The following is a 13,704-nucleotide window of genomic DNA, read 5'->3' as shown; positions in this document are numbered from 1 at the left end:
TTGAGCATTCTACACAATGCATCTGCCGAGTGCTGTCCCCTAGACTGAAATTCACCTTCTTGCTTCTGCAAGAACCTCCAAATTGCAGTACCATTACCAACAGCAGTGCTACATTTACATTAGCTGCAGAGCAATATAAACTCATCGTCTTCACACAGGAGCCATGACAAGCGCAGCATATCTTAGCAAAATTCTGCTTCCTTAATAATGCTAATTCTGAAGAAAAAGACTTTATCTTAACAAAAATTCAAAACATCTACATGGTAGAGTAATTCATAGAGCTTAGTATATCAAACAAATTTTCAGGGAAAAAGCAACTGGAAAAGAACACAGCAGTTGTAATTAAATGATACCAAGTAGTACATTTATTTCAGGTATTAAGTCAGCTCCTGACAGTGAGACGCATTAGAATATAGTCTCTGAAGGTAAAGGATGAAAGGCCTGTTGCTCATGATACTGAATGTTTGTACATTCAGTACAGTGCCTAACACAACGTGATCCTTGTCCTTAACTGGAACTTCTAAGTGCTCCAGTTTAACAAGTGCTTTAGGAGAATGGACTGCATGAACAGTTTTGAAATGGCGTTCCACAACATGAGCTAAATGACATTTAAGCAGTAGACCACATTTTGAGCTCTGCAGAGAAAAACCTGGTCCAGCATGTCTTCTCCAGCTCCAGCTTCGTTTGTTCGCCATCAACCCAACTTGCTCTGTGCACAGTTAAAATAATGTTTACTCATCCCACTGCAACATGGTGAGTCTCTAGGAGGAACGAACGATCCCACTTCAGTCACTACATATAAGAGGGCGGAAGAAAGAGCAGCTGGTCTCACCCTCCTCTACTCCAATAATAGACTCAGTATCTGGCAGTTGTAGAGACTCTACACCAAGGCTGGGCTGAGAGTTCACGGAGATGAGATTCTTACTATGCACTGTAGATTCTTCCAGCAAACTACTGCCCATCAACGACTCTATTGTGAAAAAAGGGGTAAAACAAAATCATGTAATGATACTACAGCATATGACACAATCCCTTTGCCCCTCCAATTTGCATAGACTTCTTCGTTAGTCACCTGCTTTATCAGTTACTACTCCATGAACACCTTAATCTCCAATGGTTGGTAACTCCTACATTTATCTGTTTTATTTTGAACCTCGGTATGTCAGAATCTCATGCAGGTTTGGCTTTTTCTTGAAATAATTTACACAAGGCTTCTTACAGCAAAAATACATGACAAATGGCACAACTTTAAAGTAAAAAAGAAGATATCAGATTCACGTTAATTTTTAAAACAATAAATCTGCCTCAACCACAATACAGAAATAACTTTGTCTTCTATCCTACTAAAGGGGAGAGTGAGCAATCCATTCTCAACACTGAGAGGAACAGTCTTGTGGTAGCTCCCCTTATCTTTAACTGTCCACTACTTTGTGCACGTTTCCCCTTCTTACCTGGCTGTTCTTGCTCTCTGATGCCACCTGTTCCAATTCGGGAGTGGTGTTTCCTCATATGCACATTTCTGCTACCACTTTGGGAAAACGTCTTCCCACAAATTTGGCACTGATGGGGCTTCACTCCTGGGAGAAAAAGGGGGAAAAAAATGTACCCTATGAATTAACAAATTGGAAATAACGATCTCATCAAACAAACTGTCAGCGACTGCTTTGAAATGGCTGTTGATACACTTTCTGCTGTGCTAAATATCAGTGAAAAAATAATACTGAGAAATACTGTTTCTTATATGGCAGTAAGTTTCCAGAACATAAGAGTTTTAGACACCAACATTGTTAACTGTTGGAAAACTCAGCTCTGAAGAGTAACATAACATCTGTTTTATAGGAGGAGAGTTATCTGAAATCTCTTACTCAGTATCTCATATCTAGAGTACAAACTTACCAAAAGCAAGGAATCAAAGGTGAGCCTCTGATCATACAACAGATTGTAGGATCTGGTTAATATGACTGAGGAGACACTGAATGACAGTGTCACTGTAAAAGGATTTCCACAGAGGACAGACAAAGGAGTCTATCATTCCTTCCATCTACAACCAAGCATGATATTGATGACTGAACTCAATAGCTATAAACCAGGAAGATGGATATTATAGAAAGCAGAGAGAACTACGATAGTCCCAAAAGTTACTCCCCTTTTATAAATTAGCCATATTTATATTGTGCTGAAGATACTTAAGATAGATCGATCAAAACAGAAAGCAGAAACTTTGAAATACATACAAAATGCCCATCTAATGCTTTGTAGCATTAGCTCACAAGTATGTCATATTACAAAAACAAAAGCCAACAAGAAAAAACCCCTACCCATGGCAGAAATGTGGATGTAAAGCTGTGCTAGATTCTCTTTTTAAAGTAAGAAAATGGCAGCTAAGTAAGAGATATTCAACTTCATGACATCTTGGAAACACTTTTAAAAATAAATTTTAAAACTGTAGTTTTAAACAGAGCATTTTTCTTAAGGAAGATAAATCAAAATCTGTCAATAAAGTTCTTTTCTCAGTTAAATCACAGCATAGCAGACGAAGCCTCTTACCTGAGTGAACAACCAAATGTTTTCGAAGGCTGGAGTACTCAGCAAAGGAGCGACCACAGCCCTGTGCTTCACACAGAAAGGGTTTTTCCCCTGAAAGGGAAAAGTAAGTTTTTATAATTTGAGATCACAACTTGATTTGATTGTCCAAGTCACCGAGAACTGCCTAAAGATCTCTACCTCATTCTCCTTTACGGCCATACATCTAGCAAAGGTCAACAGAAATAACACATATGCTTCCTAAGTCTTCTAAAGCATTCACATTATCAGCTTTCAAGAGGAAACATTCAAATTCTCTTATTAAATATTCTTAGATCATCATTAATTGACAGACAAGAAAGGATGTTCTGTTTCTGAAGAGATCTTCCAAGTGCATAAATACCAAAAGAGTAATACAACAGTGCCTGGAATATGATATAGCATTTATATGCAGGTCTTAACAACTATCTTTATGTTCAGTAACTCCTAGGATCCTATTGCCTTTCTGCCTCTCAGTGCCAAAAATCCCATTAGCTCTATTTCCCTTCATATCAGATTCTATACTTCAGATCAGGCTGACCTTGGCAAAAACCTGACAGAAATATATCAGTCATTTATACTTGTCCTCAAAAGAACAGTAATTCAAGGCACAATTTGTTCTCATAGATAGGAAGTTGCTATTTGTATATATCTCCAGAGCTATTGTTGCATTTGTCTACACGATGATAAATTGGGAGATGACTATATTAGTGCACTGTAACGTAATTAATCTGTTCTAAACTCCTTTTTAATGCCTTAAATAAAACCAAAGCTAACTGTTACCTGCAACATCCCACTAGAGACCTCAATATACCAAGCTTAACAGTACAATTTCAAGCCTTTTTCTACACTACTGTGTGAGAGTAACAACTTCATAGATTAAGCAAGCTACTTCTGTTATTTTGTCTATCATGTATATAGCTCTTCCAGAGCAAACTTATTTTTTAAGTTGTTTCTACTGCGATTTTGCCTTTAAAAGTCCTCTCCCTACAGTTCATTTCCCAGCTTCGTATCTGCTGTAGCGTTTAACAGATCGGTTGGTGTTACAGAAGTGAAACAAGTAGCAGTCTCCCAAACACTACCTGGCAATTCTATCATTTAAAAGTTGGGAAGAAAGGAATAAAAACTACCACTGACAAAAACAACAGCACAAAATTCCACCTGTAAGAAATCTTAGTTCTATTTGTACATCTGCAGCTTATAAGTTAGATCTGATCAAACTCTTATCACATGTTATCAAATTGCAGTTTAGAAAGATAGCTTTTACTCCTCCAGAAGCTACTACTCTGTTGGCTGCAGAACACTATTGTGGAAGATTGAGCATGACTAATCTCGGCCTATTTACTTTGTTTATGCTTTGGCCAGGAGCTTTAAACACATACACAAAAACCCCACCTGTACAAACTATGGTTACTGTTACTGCACATTCAACATTTTATTTTTTGGCATATATCACTTTTAACTGCATCTCAACATCTGCCCCCAAACCATGTGTTCTAGTTAGATTGCAAATGCCTTTAAAATAGCAACTTTTTCCCACGTGCATTTTACAAAGTACCCAGCATATGGTAGCGTTTAAGGCAGAGAGCACGTACAGCTGCCAGCAGCCCACATCATTTGGAATTTCATTTTACAAGAGAGGCCTTTGTGCTCTTCCAGTTTTGAAGTTTATTTTGAAACGTTAACCAGCTGTAATGCAACACCACCTTCTCAGGCCAACAGGGAATCCCCAAGAACATTCTGGCAGGCTTGGATTGGGCCATTTGTTTCAGTGATGCATTAATGCTGAGGCTTTAAAAACAAACAAGCAAAGCTCCCAGAATATTCACCAACAATTTTGCTAACTTAGATTAAAACTGCTGATCATTTCAGAAGGAACTTCTGCAGCACTTCAAAGGCTTTTCTAAGATAAATGCATATAAAGCACCCTATACATTGCCAAGACTTTAACTGGCAAAACTAAAAATATTGACAAGGCAGAACTCAGCACATGAGACAGCATAAACAAATCGTGTATAAAATACAGCACTATGAAAAAAAGCTTCTTTTATTTAATATAAAAATCTGTGCATGAGTTAAGAGTACATAAGATCCAATATATGGCAACATCCCAAATTAGCATTACTACAAATAGAGCAGTTTGCATGCTAAAATGCTTTCTTCAACTAACGCCTTTTTCTATGAGACGTTGCTGATTTTTGATAGTAACTCTACCGTACTCCTCACTTCCCTAAACCTCTCGCACACAATCATTCTACAAGCAGCCAAACGTCAGTACAGCTACAGCTGTCTACCAGAACTCACACTGAATAAACATCTAAGCTACTGTGCTTCTCAGGAAATTAAAAGAGCTTCTTTATGAAAATAAATAAAGCAGAGGTGCTTGCTTACTATTCATTTGAAAAGAGAAGGGACACTAATGAAGGCCAGAGATATACAAGCATAATATTTTCAATAGTTTGATGATGGAAGAGGCAGTGCTTTATTCCTCACCAAAGACCCCACTTCTTCAGACCACAAATAGGTGAAGTCTAAAACACACCAGTGTGAATTCGTAGGTGGTTCTTCAGATTTCCAGCTGTTGTGAATTGTTTCCCACAGCCCAGCTCTGTACAAACAAAGGGTTTTTCACCATTGTGAGTTCTCATGTGCACTTTCAGTCTCTGCAGGACATAAAAGCTTTTTCCACAGCCTTCTGCTGGGCAGGTGAAGGAGCGATCGTTCCTGCAAAGCAACAAAATCGCTGTTTCATAACCATCTCCAGTGTATTTTTCATCAACACTCAACTTTTTCTGTTGTTGTTGAAATAAAAAGAAAAAACATCTTTATTGAAGTCATGCTCAAATAGAAATATTCTAAATCCAACATGAATAAGAAACTTCAAAAATAACCTGTCTGGCCAAAATGTTTCAACATAACCGACCATCTGAAGCAAGCAGCAGGCCTACTAAGAATAATACCAGGTTTCCACAGCTTGGGAAAGGTAATGCTTTCTCAACTACAGAGCATCTTTTTTCAAAGTCATGACAACATATGCTCACCGATGTGTTTTCAGATGATATTTGAAGTGAGCTGGCCACACAAATGTCCGATCGCAACCTTCAACTGTGCATTTCAGCTTCCTTTCCACACGAGATAAGTGAGGAATGGGGCTAGAGTCTTTCGGTTGCCCATCTCCTGAGCAAAGATGAACATTTTCACCTGGAAAAAAAAGCCCACCAAAATCTTAAAAAGATACAGATTACTAAAATCTAATAGATAAAATCAGTATAAAACATGACACAAGACCGTAAAGTAGATATGTGGCTGGCTATTAATTGTTTACTATGTCCTACATGCTGCTACCCAGCCCATAAGATGGGATCTGACACAGATTCACAGTCCTTTCCAGGATCATAGACTACTGCCAGCAAACTATTCGTACCATACATTGCTACCAGATAAGGCTTATCACAAGAGGGACAGAAAGCCAATGCACCCAAAACTCTAAGAACGGCCTCTATACCAATAACAACCATCCAATTTTAAGTAGCAGTCGGGATAACTAACTATTTCTATAAACACCCTAGCTAAAAAGGAATACTACATTTCTTTGCAGTTATAAATTGAAATAACTGTCACAAAAATATGTCTAAGTCCAATCACGTCCTCCTCAGAGAGACCATCAGAAAACCTAGTGCAGCTGGGAAGAAGAAAGAATAAGTTATGGTATGCATTAAAAACACACCTGAAAGCAAAAATGAAAGTTAAAAGAAAAACAGCTCTAGTCAGAAAGATACTTTTTGCATGTACCAGAGAACAGAGGGACTGCAAGGGCACTGCTGGCTTCACTGAACTTCATTCTCTGAGAAAAACTGAGAGTCTATTTATATTACAGAAAAATCACAATTGTTCTCTGCAACTCTCTGTTACTGATGATTTGAGGACACACAGAATAGCTTAAAAGCAAGAAAGAATGAAAGAGGGAGGAATAAACAATATGAATCTAGGAGACATGTACGGAACATTCAACTTCTGAGAGAGAATCAGGAGATATCCTACCATTATTGCTTGCTTTGGCATTCTTAGCGAGCTGTGCTCGAGTTGCAGCAATTAAACTGTCATGGGCCAATTCTTGCACTCGCAGGAACCATGGAGTGCTGCTGTCTGTGCTATCATGAGAGAGAAAGTCATTCCCAGAATCTTCTGCTTCATCTTGAACAAACACCAAGTGCTCTGCTGGAGAGCCCAGCCCTAGAAAAGAAGACAACTTCATCAAACAGAAAGATAATGTAATAAATGGAAGAGGGAAATTTATTTTGCTTCCCAGAAGCTAGCATTCATTGCACTGCTGTAATTGCTGCACTGAAAATGCCTTCACTGACCTCTGCACTGTAGGAAGCTGATGATTATTAAATGCTGCTGGAACATCAACAATGCCCAGCAAATTTAGTGACCTTTCCTTTTATTAAGCAGCAGGGACAGAGATGTACAATGTATCTCCTGAATCCTGTTGTCCGAGACATATCCAGCCAGATGGTAAACAGAAGGAGAATTACCTGCTCTTGTTAGGTTGAGAAGAATAAACGAAGTGCTATCACTGGGCTGCAGGTCTTGCAATAAACTGGAAGTCTCTGGAGACGACAGAAGTTCAGATGGTTTCTGTACATTCTGTGCCCGTGTGTCCTCTCCATCAGGGCCCACATTTACCTGGAGGCTCCTCAACACAGCAGATGAAGAAACATCTTTGGAAGAATTAGTGTGACTTGGAGAAGTGAGATCTCTTTCATCATCTGGTGAAGCAAATAAAACAGAAAATGAAAGGTATAAAAATACTATGACGAAAAGACACCTATGAGGTTATTTTTTTGCAAGGGAAAAACAAAAAACTAACTAACAAAAAACTTGAGAGAGACTGGGAAGAAAGGATATTTCTAACTAGTCAGACTTCACTGTTAAATGGGAAAAGTGTCAGTCATTCTTCTGAACTTATTCATTACTGTAATGCATTATCTGAAAGACGCAGGGATGATGCACCACAGTGAAGCAGTTAAGACAGCTTTATAACCAGCATGCTCACAAAGATCCACTGCATAGATTTTACCTGGTAACATGAGTCTGTTGCATTCTGAAGTCTCAGTAACAGGAAGGAGAGAAAGACAGGTGATGTCTTTTGGCTCTGATTCCACCAGCCCTTGAGTTAGTGGAATAGAAGTATTCTGAACAAACTGAACCAGCAGCTGGAAAAAAAGAAATAGAAGATTAGACAGAGAGTAGCATAAAACATTAATCCTACTTAATTGCAGGAATCCACCCTGACTGACTTTCTTTTGTAAGAGACAAAAAAGATAATTTATTACCATCAAAGTGACTGTAAGCTTTTCAGCTTACATTAATGTCGAAGAGTGTATCATTTGTATTTGTGATTTGTGAAATATCTACAAAAGCCTCATTTCTTTAACAAACAATAAAAGACAAGTTCTGGATCACTGCAGAATATAATGAAGGTTTATCAGGCTATGTCATATTTTCTTTAATGTATCTTTTAGAACTTAATACTTTACTGCACTGTCACCTAAGCAAACGTTCTCCATGATCAATCTTTGAAATAGTTATTTTATTTTTTTCATATCATATTTAAACACTTGACAAGTTGGCCTTTTAATTAAAACAGAACTATGCTTGCTCCTAAGCCAGAGGAAAGAATGATGTCTATGCTTTCAAAAATGATATGGGGAATAAGAGATTGCCGCCCCAAAGGATTTGCGTTCCAGTTTAAGACCAATAAATACACAGCGGAAGGAAAATAAGAGATGGAAGATTAAAAATGCTCACAAAAACTTAAAATGTATCAAACACACCTTTCCCAACTCTATCGAATGATTAAGGGAAAATACAATTTTAATGTGACGTTTGCCTCTTAACAGCTACCTACTTTCAGAAATATTCCTTCCCATTAAAAATCGGTGTTGTGACTACAGCAACTTGGAATGTCAGGGGGAAGTCACTACAAACACTATGTGCTGCTTTCTTAAGTGTCTTTTAATTTGGTTTTACAGCTGAAAGCAAAAAGGAAACTAAGGATATCTGGTAATTGGCTACCCAACACAAAGGATACACAAGGAGCAGAAAAGGTAATAAATAACAAACACAAACACACAGAGTAAGAAACTGTAGATGGAAGAATAACAAAGATAGAACTCCTGGGACAATGATGGATGGGGTGGATGTGAACAATTTGAGTGAGACAAGAGCGAGACAGAGCACTTTATGATATGAGTTCACAGAACATTGCTAAGTCGTAAAAGGAAAAAGAAAAGAGGTATAAAATGGTTTTGCTCTATAGCTAAGAAAAGAAAGCACAAGAAAACGTCATGTGGAATGCATTTATATAAATCTTGATATTTACTGCAAGAAGACATCTTAAACTTAGAGATTCAAGGTTGTGGGCCGCATACGAACTGTATGGAGAGAATCTATGAGCACTAAAAGCCCAACTCATCAGCCCAAGCACTACAAAATGCTTGTGCTACCAAGAAGACTTGGGAAATGCCCTTGATCCAAGAGAAGAAAAAGATATTTAAGGAACTGGGAACCTGTCCTAGATGTTGCTGAAAAAAGCATATGCGTTAAAGAAACAAATAGCTACATGGTATGGATCAGTTTGAAGTCTGTGTCCCATAAACAGCCCCCTTTTATCAGATGATTCAAATGCCAAGAAATGGCAGACACAGCTGCTTTGTTTGGGGCAGTGAGTGGTGGGGGGGTGGGATGGGGGAGAGAGAAGGAGAGGAAGGTTGTTCTAGTGCAAATGTTCCAATCTGTCTTCCTACTGCAGGGCTAGACTAGACTCCTAGAGCAGCACCGACTATGTTTTAATCGATACTGTTTCTGTTCTAAATTTAACCAGAGAACTGTTATAAAATCAAAAGGTCAAAACAACATTTCCTTGCCACCCTTCCTCCTCCAGTACAAGGGGGATGCAAGGAAGGAGGCTGATCAGCCAGGAACTAAGATACTTTCATACTATACAATGTCTAGGGAATTAATTCACAAGAATCTCTCCTTGTGAGGTGCTGAGGAGGAAAGATTCAACAGCCACATCAATTTACAGACCAGAGCTGTAGTTTGCTTTGTTAACTGTGGTAAAGCTCCCTGACATCAGAAAGCACTCAGCAGTGGGGCAGTGTGGTAGAGGTGACTGGAAATGTTTGCAATTTTAACCATTCGCTCTGAAGGCTTAGAACATGCAAAATGCAGATCTTATCAGCTCCCTGAGGAATGCAAGCAATAAAGCTTTGGGAGCAGGGAATACAGACAAAAAGGTAGATGCTTTACAGCCTTATCAACTCTTCAAGCAGCTCTGTGATAGCTTGTCAAGTCAGGATCTGTCCCTGTTCAAGTATTAAATGTTTATTTTTTTAGAGATATAAAAAGCAGCACCAATGAAGCTTATGCAATTCATTTGTAGTGTCTTGATGAATATTAATATAGATGTTATTTGTACATAAACAATTAATTCTTAATACCTTTTTCACATGGTAAGAGCATATGAAAGAATATCTGTGGCTATAAGAATTAGGGTGTCATGGCACATTAGCAGACACAAAATCATTATGGACTTCCAGAAGCATTGGAACTAATATTTGTGAAAGGTGAAAATAGGGTATCTACCTGCTTTTCTTTAAAGGACTAGCTTAATACTCAGCTTTCACAATTAGAATCAGAAAAATAGTGTGTATAGGATTGGGTAATATGCAGTACATACAAATTCCAATTTGTAATATAAAACAGCCTTGATTAAGATTGAAGAACACTGTTTAAAAGATGGTATCTATGAAAAAAATGTGTTCTACAACTACTGCAGCATTCATGCAAGTGGTCAGTTATTACTGGAGAATGGCTTACTATGTTCTAGTTTGCTGGGAAGGAAGTACAACCCTGCTATGGAAAAATAGGACTATTATGCTAACATGCCTAATTAACAAATACTTTAAGACAGGAAAATGAGGCCCACTTACAATTCAATTGAGTAAGGGAACAAGCATTCCAAGTACCCTGGCCCTAATTTATCAGAAATAATCTATGGGAATCCTCCCCCTCAAAAGACTGAGGTCACAAAAATCTCCTCTACCATCCCAGAACTTAGAGGGATGAGCCTGCAAGACAAGGGCAAGGAACAGGAGAGAGTAAATTTAATGCATTGATAGTACTGTGCTAAAGGTAACAAACTGCAGACTTGCATCAAGCAAAATACAGAACCTGATACAGTGTCTTTGTTACTCTTACCTAAATGGGCATAATGGGAAAGATCAAAAGCATAGGATGCAACAGGAACAGGGAGATGTGTAAAACTTACAGAGCAATGCTCTGGGGAAGATCAATGGGGGAATGAAACCAGGTGAATGGAGGAAGAACCATGGAGAAGGGAGAGAGAGAGATCAGAGTCCCTCGTCACGGGTTAACCCCTCAGATTCCCTTCTATCTACTAAATAAACACTATTCTTGAATAATTCTGTAAGTGTTCTCCTTGTCAGCAAACGTGTGAACGGGAAGAAGCCAGAATCTGGAAAGACCTGAGCTCCTAGCTGGAAATTGGCTAAAAATCTGTGGGTATGGTACAGGTACCAGAAGGACTTTAGGTCTAATAGAGCCTAAAGACATCTGTGAATGTGAGTATGTGAGCCAAATGACTATAGGTATAGACATGTTCTACTTACAAACAGCTTGATTACTCTGCAAGAAATAATGTGGCTTTTTGCATCATCTTAAAGATACCTTAGATGTACACGTATTAATCTGTGGTCAGCCGTGTGTGCACAGCACATACACAGATTATTGCCTGGGACAGTCAAATAGCTTCACACTGAGCAACTGGGAACACTTGGGTGCAATCATCTATTGCTCCTGCCAACTCCTTACTGGAAACATGGGCACTGTTTTAAAACACAACTGGCTCTTTAAAAAAAATAATAAAAAAAATCCACACTCCTTAAAACCAAGTAAAGTCCATTTGGTTTGAAGAAAAGAAGTACTCAAAAAATTTATTCTTTTAACAGAAAGAACATTATAATACTGAAAGAAAAAATGTAACCTGAGAACAGACAAGAGTATTGGCTTAAACCTGAGAGGAAGGGAAAAAGTCTGCAGTATTCTTCAATCTTTTATCGTACACAAGAGCATGGCAATATCACTAAAGGAAAACATATATATATCTAAGCAGCAAACTCAGTAATCTCTGAACTTCTCCTAAGTGTTGCCTGCAAACTTCCCTGGGAACCAAACTCACTTTGTAATTGCTCACCTCTGGTTTGGATTCTAACTCATCCGATAACATTGATTCAAGTGTTTGATTCCTGCAGCTGTCCTCAGCAAGGCACAGATATATACTTTTAATTCAGAGAGAACAACGCTCTGCTTGTTCTCATATTTTCTGAAGTATAAAACAAAGTGATGGCCCTCCTGCACCAAGTTGTGTTGCACAAATATTCAATTTAACCTAAAACAATAAAAAAAAAGGGAACATAAAGAGAAGGAAATAAATGAACAAACAAAAAACATGTGCAAGAAAAGGTCAGCAGGTAGTGCATGAAACTGCAGAATGTACTTTGAAGTACATGAGAAAGCTCATAGAGGTTCCTGCATTTCAGTTGTTTTTGAATCAGCAAAATAACAACATCAGAAACTGATTTTCAGTGGCTATTTTCCATGCTTTCATAGAGTAGCCTGGGTTGAAAAGGACAATGATCACCTAGTTTCAACTCCCCTGCTATAAGCAGGGTGGCCAACCACTAGACCAGGCTGGCCTTGAATGCCTCCAGGGATGGGGCACCCACAACTTCCTTTGGCAACCTGTTCCAGTGCATCACCGCTCTCTGTGTGAAGAACTTCTTCCTAATATCTAACCTAAACCTCTCATCTCAGTTTAAAACCATTCCTCCCTGTCCTATCACTATCAACCCTCATAAACAGGAGGGGAAACGGCTGTTTAAATGCTCCCTTCAGGTACTGGAAGGCTACAGTGAGGTCTTCCAGGAGCCTTCTCTTCTCCAAGCCAAACAAGCCTGGCTCCTTCAACTATTCTTCATAGTGCTCCAGCCCTTTGATCATCTTAGTGGGTCTCCTCTGGACCCACACCAAGAGCTTTCATCATAACATGTAATTTTCATTGAGAATCTTAATCATTTACCTGGAAGTGTATGGAACTGACTGAAAACCACATACACCAGCACGCAACAGACAGAGGCTGAACCACTTGTGGGGATGGATTATCCAAGTGCTTGATGACAGGAAACACAGGTACCCCATCACTAGGAAACCTCTGCTTCTCCTGTAACATGTCCAACTGGTGATGCTGACAAATTTGTTATTGGACACAGGCAGCTATAGGGATTTGTGAGGTAAGTTCTCTTCAGATGCTATTTCACATACAGTCACACAACATTCCTTCGAGGTAAAACAGGAACGTGTCATTCCTAACTACCAAAAAAGGGCTTTGATACTAACGAGGGGCGAACAAACTCAAGTTCCTGCCACTCCTCCCATTTACAATTTTTGTATTTTGTAATTTACAATTACAAAATCACACAGCGGAGAATCAAAGCGTTCCTGCGGTGCTCGGGGTACCTGCCGCACAGGGTCGGGACAGCAGCGATGGCGGTAATAGCAGAGCACAGCATGGCACAGCATGGCACAGCATGGCACAGCAGGGCGCGCCGCCCTCAGCCCTACCGCTCGCTCCGGCACCCCTCATCCCGCCCCGGGATAGTGGGCCCGGGAGAGCGGCGGGCGCGGGCCGGGTCCTGCGCGGCTCCATCCCCCCGCAGCCGCACCCCAATGGGGAGCGTGCATTAACCTCCCCTCCCGCCAGCCCAGGGGCCGCCCCGGCCCCGCGGTGGGCAGCGAGTCCCTGCGGAGCGCCCGTTCCCCGGCCCCTTACCGGCATCTCCGCCGTCCGGACGTGACGCGGTGCCACCCGGAAATGCCGGCGCTGTGTTGGGCGCCGCCCTCAGCTCTATGGTGAGCGGCCGAGAGGAGCGCCGCCTACGACCCGCAGCGCCGCCGCCCCTGGGGCCTCCCGGCCGTACCGCTGCCGCCCGCTCGGGCTGAGCTCCCATCGCTGCCCTAATGCGGCTCCGAACGGCGTGTGTTCCGCTCACCGAG

General features: G+C 40.1%; 1 protein-coding gene across 8 annotated transcripts in view; it reads right to left on the bottom strand.

The window, feature by feature from the left end:
* Positions 1-336: 336 nt before the first annotated feature.
* ZNF410 (zinc finger protein 410) overlaps positions 337-13,704 on the bottom strand; it is a 14,993-nt gene continuing 1,625 nt past the window's right edge. For 2 of the 8 annotated variants that reach the window (XM_085549183.1, XM_085549184.1), the window contains exons 2-10: positions 11,846-12,040; positions 7,646-7,781; positions 7,101-7,334; positions 6,604-6,795; positions 5,604-5,763; positions 5,105-5,286; positions 2,548-2,637; positions 1,452-1,577; positions 337-970 (exon numbers count right to left, since the gene is read on the bottom strand). In XM_085549183.1, the coding sequence (XP_085405309.1) occupies positions 786-970; positions 1,452-1,577; positions 2,548-2,637; positions 5,105-5,286; positions 5,604-5,763; positions 6,604-6,795; positions 7,101-7,334; positions 7,646-7,781; positions 11,846-11,878 (1,338 nt within the window). In that variant the 5' untranslated portion in view covers positions 11,879-12,040 and the 3' untranslated portion in view covers positions 337-785. Of the gene's footprint in view, positions 971-1,451; positions 1,578-1,896; positions 2,042-2,547; positions 2,638-4,206; positions 4,354-5,055; positions 5,287-5,603; positions 5,764-6,603; positions 6,796-7,100; positions 7,335-7,645; positions 7,782-11,845; positions 12,041-12,730; positions 12,873-13,480; positions 13,509-13,704 lie in introns of those variants that run through there. The other 6 variants (XR_014946707.1, XR_014946708.1, XM_015865076.3 and 3 more) reach the window with 6 other exon arrangements.

The sequence above is a fragment of the Coturnix japonica genome, chromosome 5 (genome assembly GCF_054131305.1).
Source record: "Coturnix japonica strain WE chromosome 5, WE-NBRP24, whole genome shotgun sequence".
NCBI classification, from domain to species: domain Eukaryota; kingdom Metazoa; phylum Chordata; class Aves; order Galliformes; family Phasianidae; genus Coturnix; species Coturnix japonica.
This window is presented reverse-complemented; position numbering and strand designations above follow the sequence as displayed.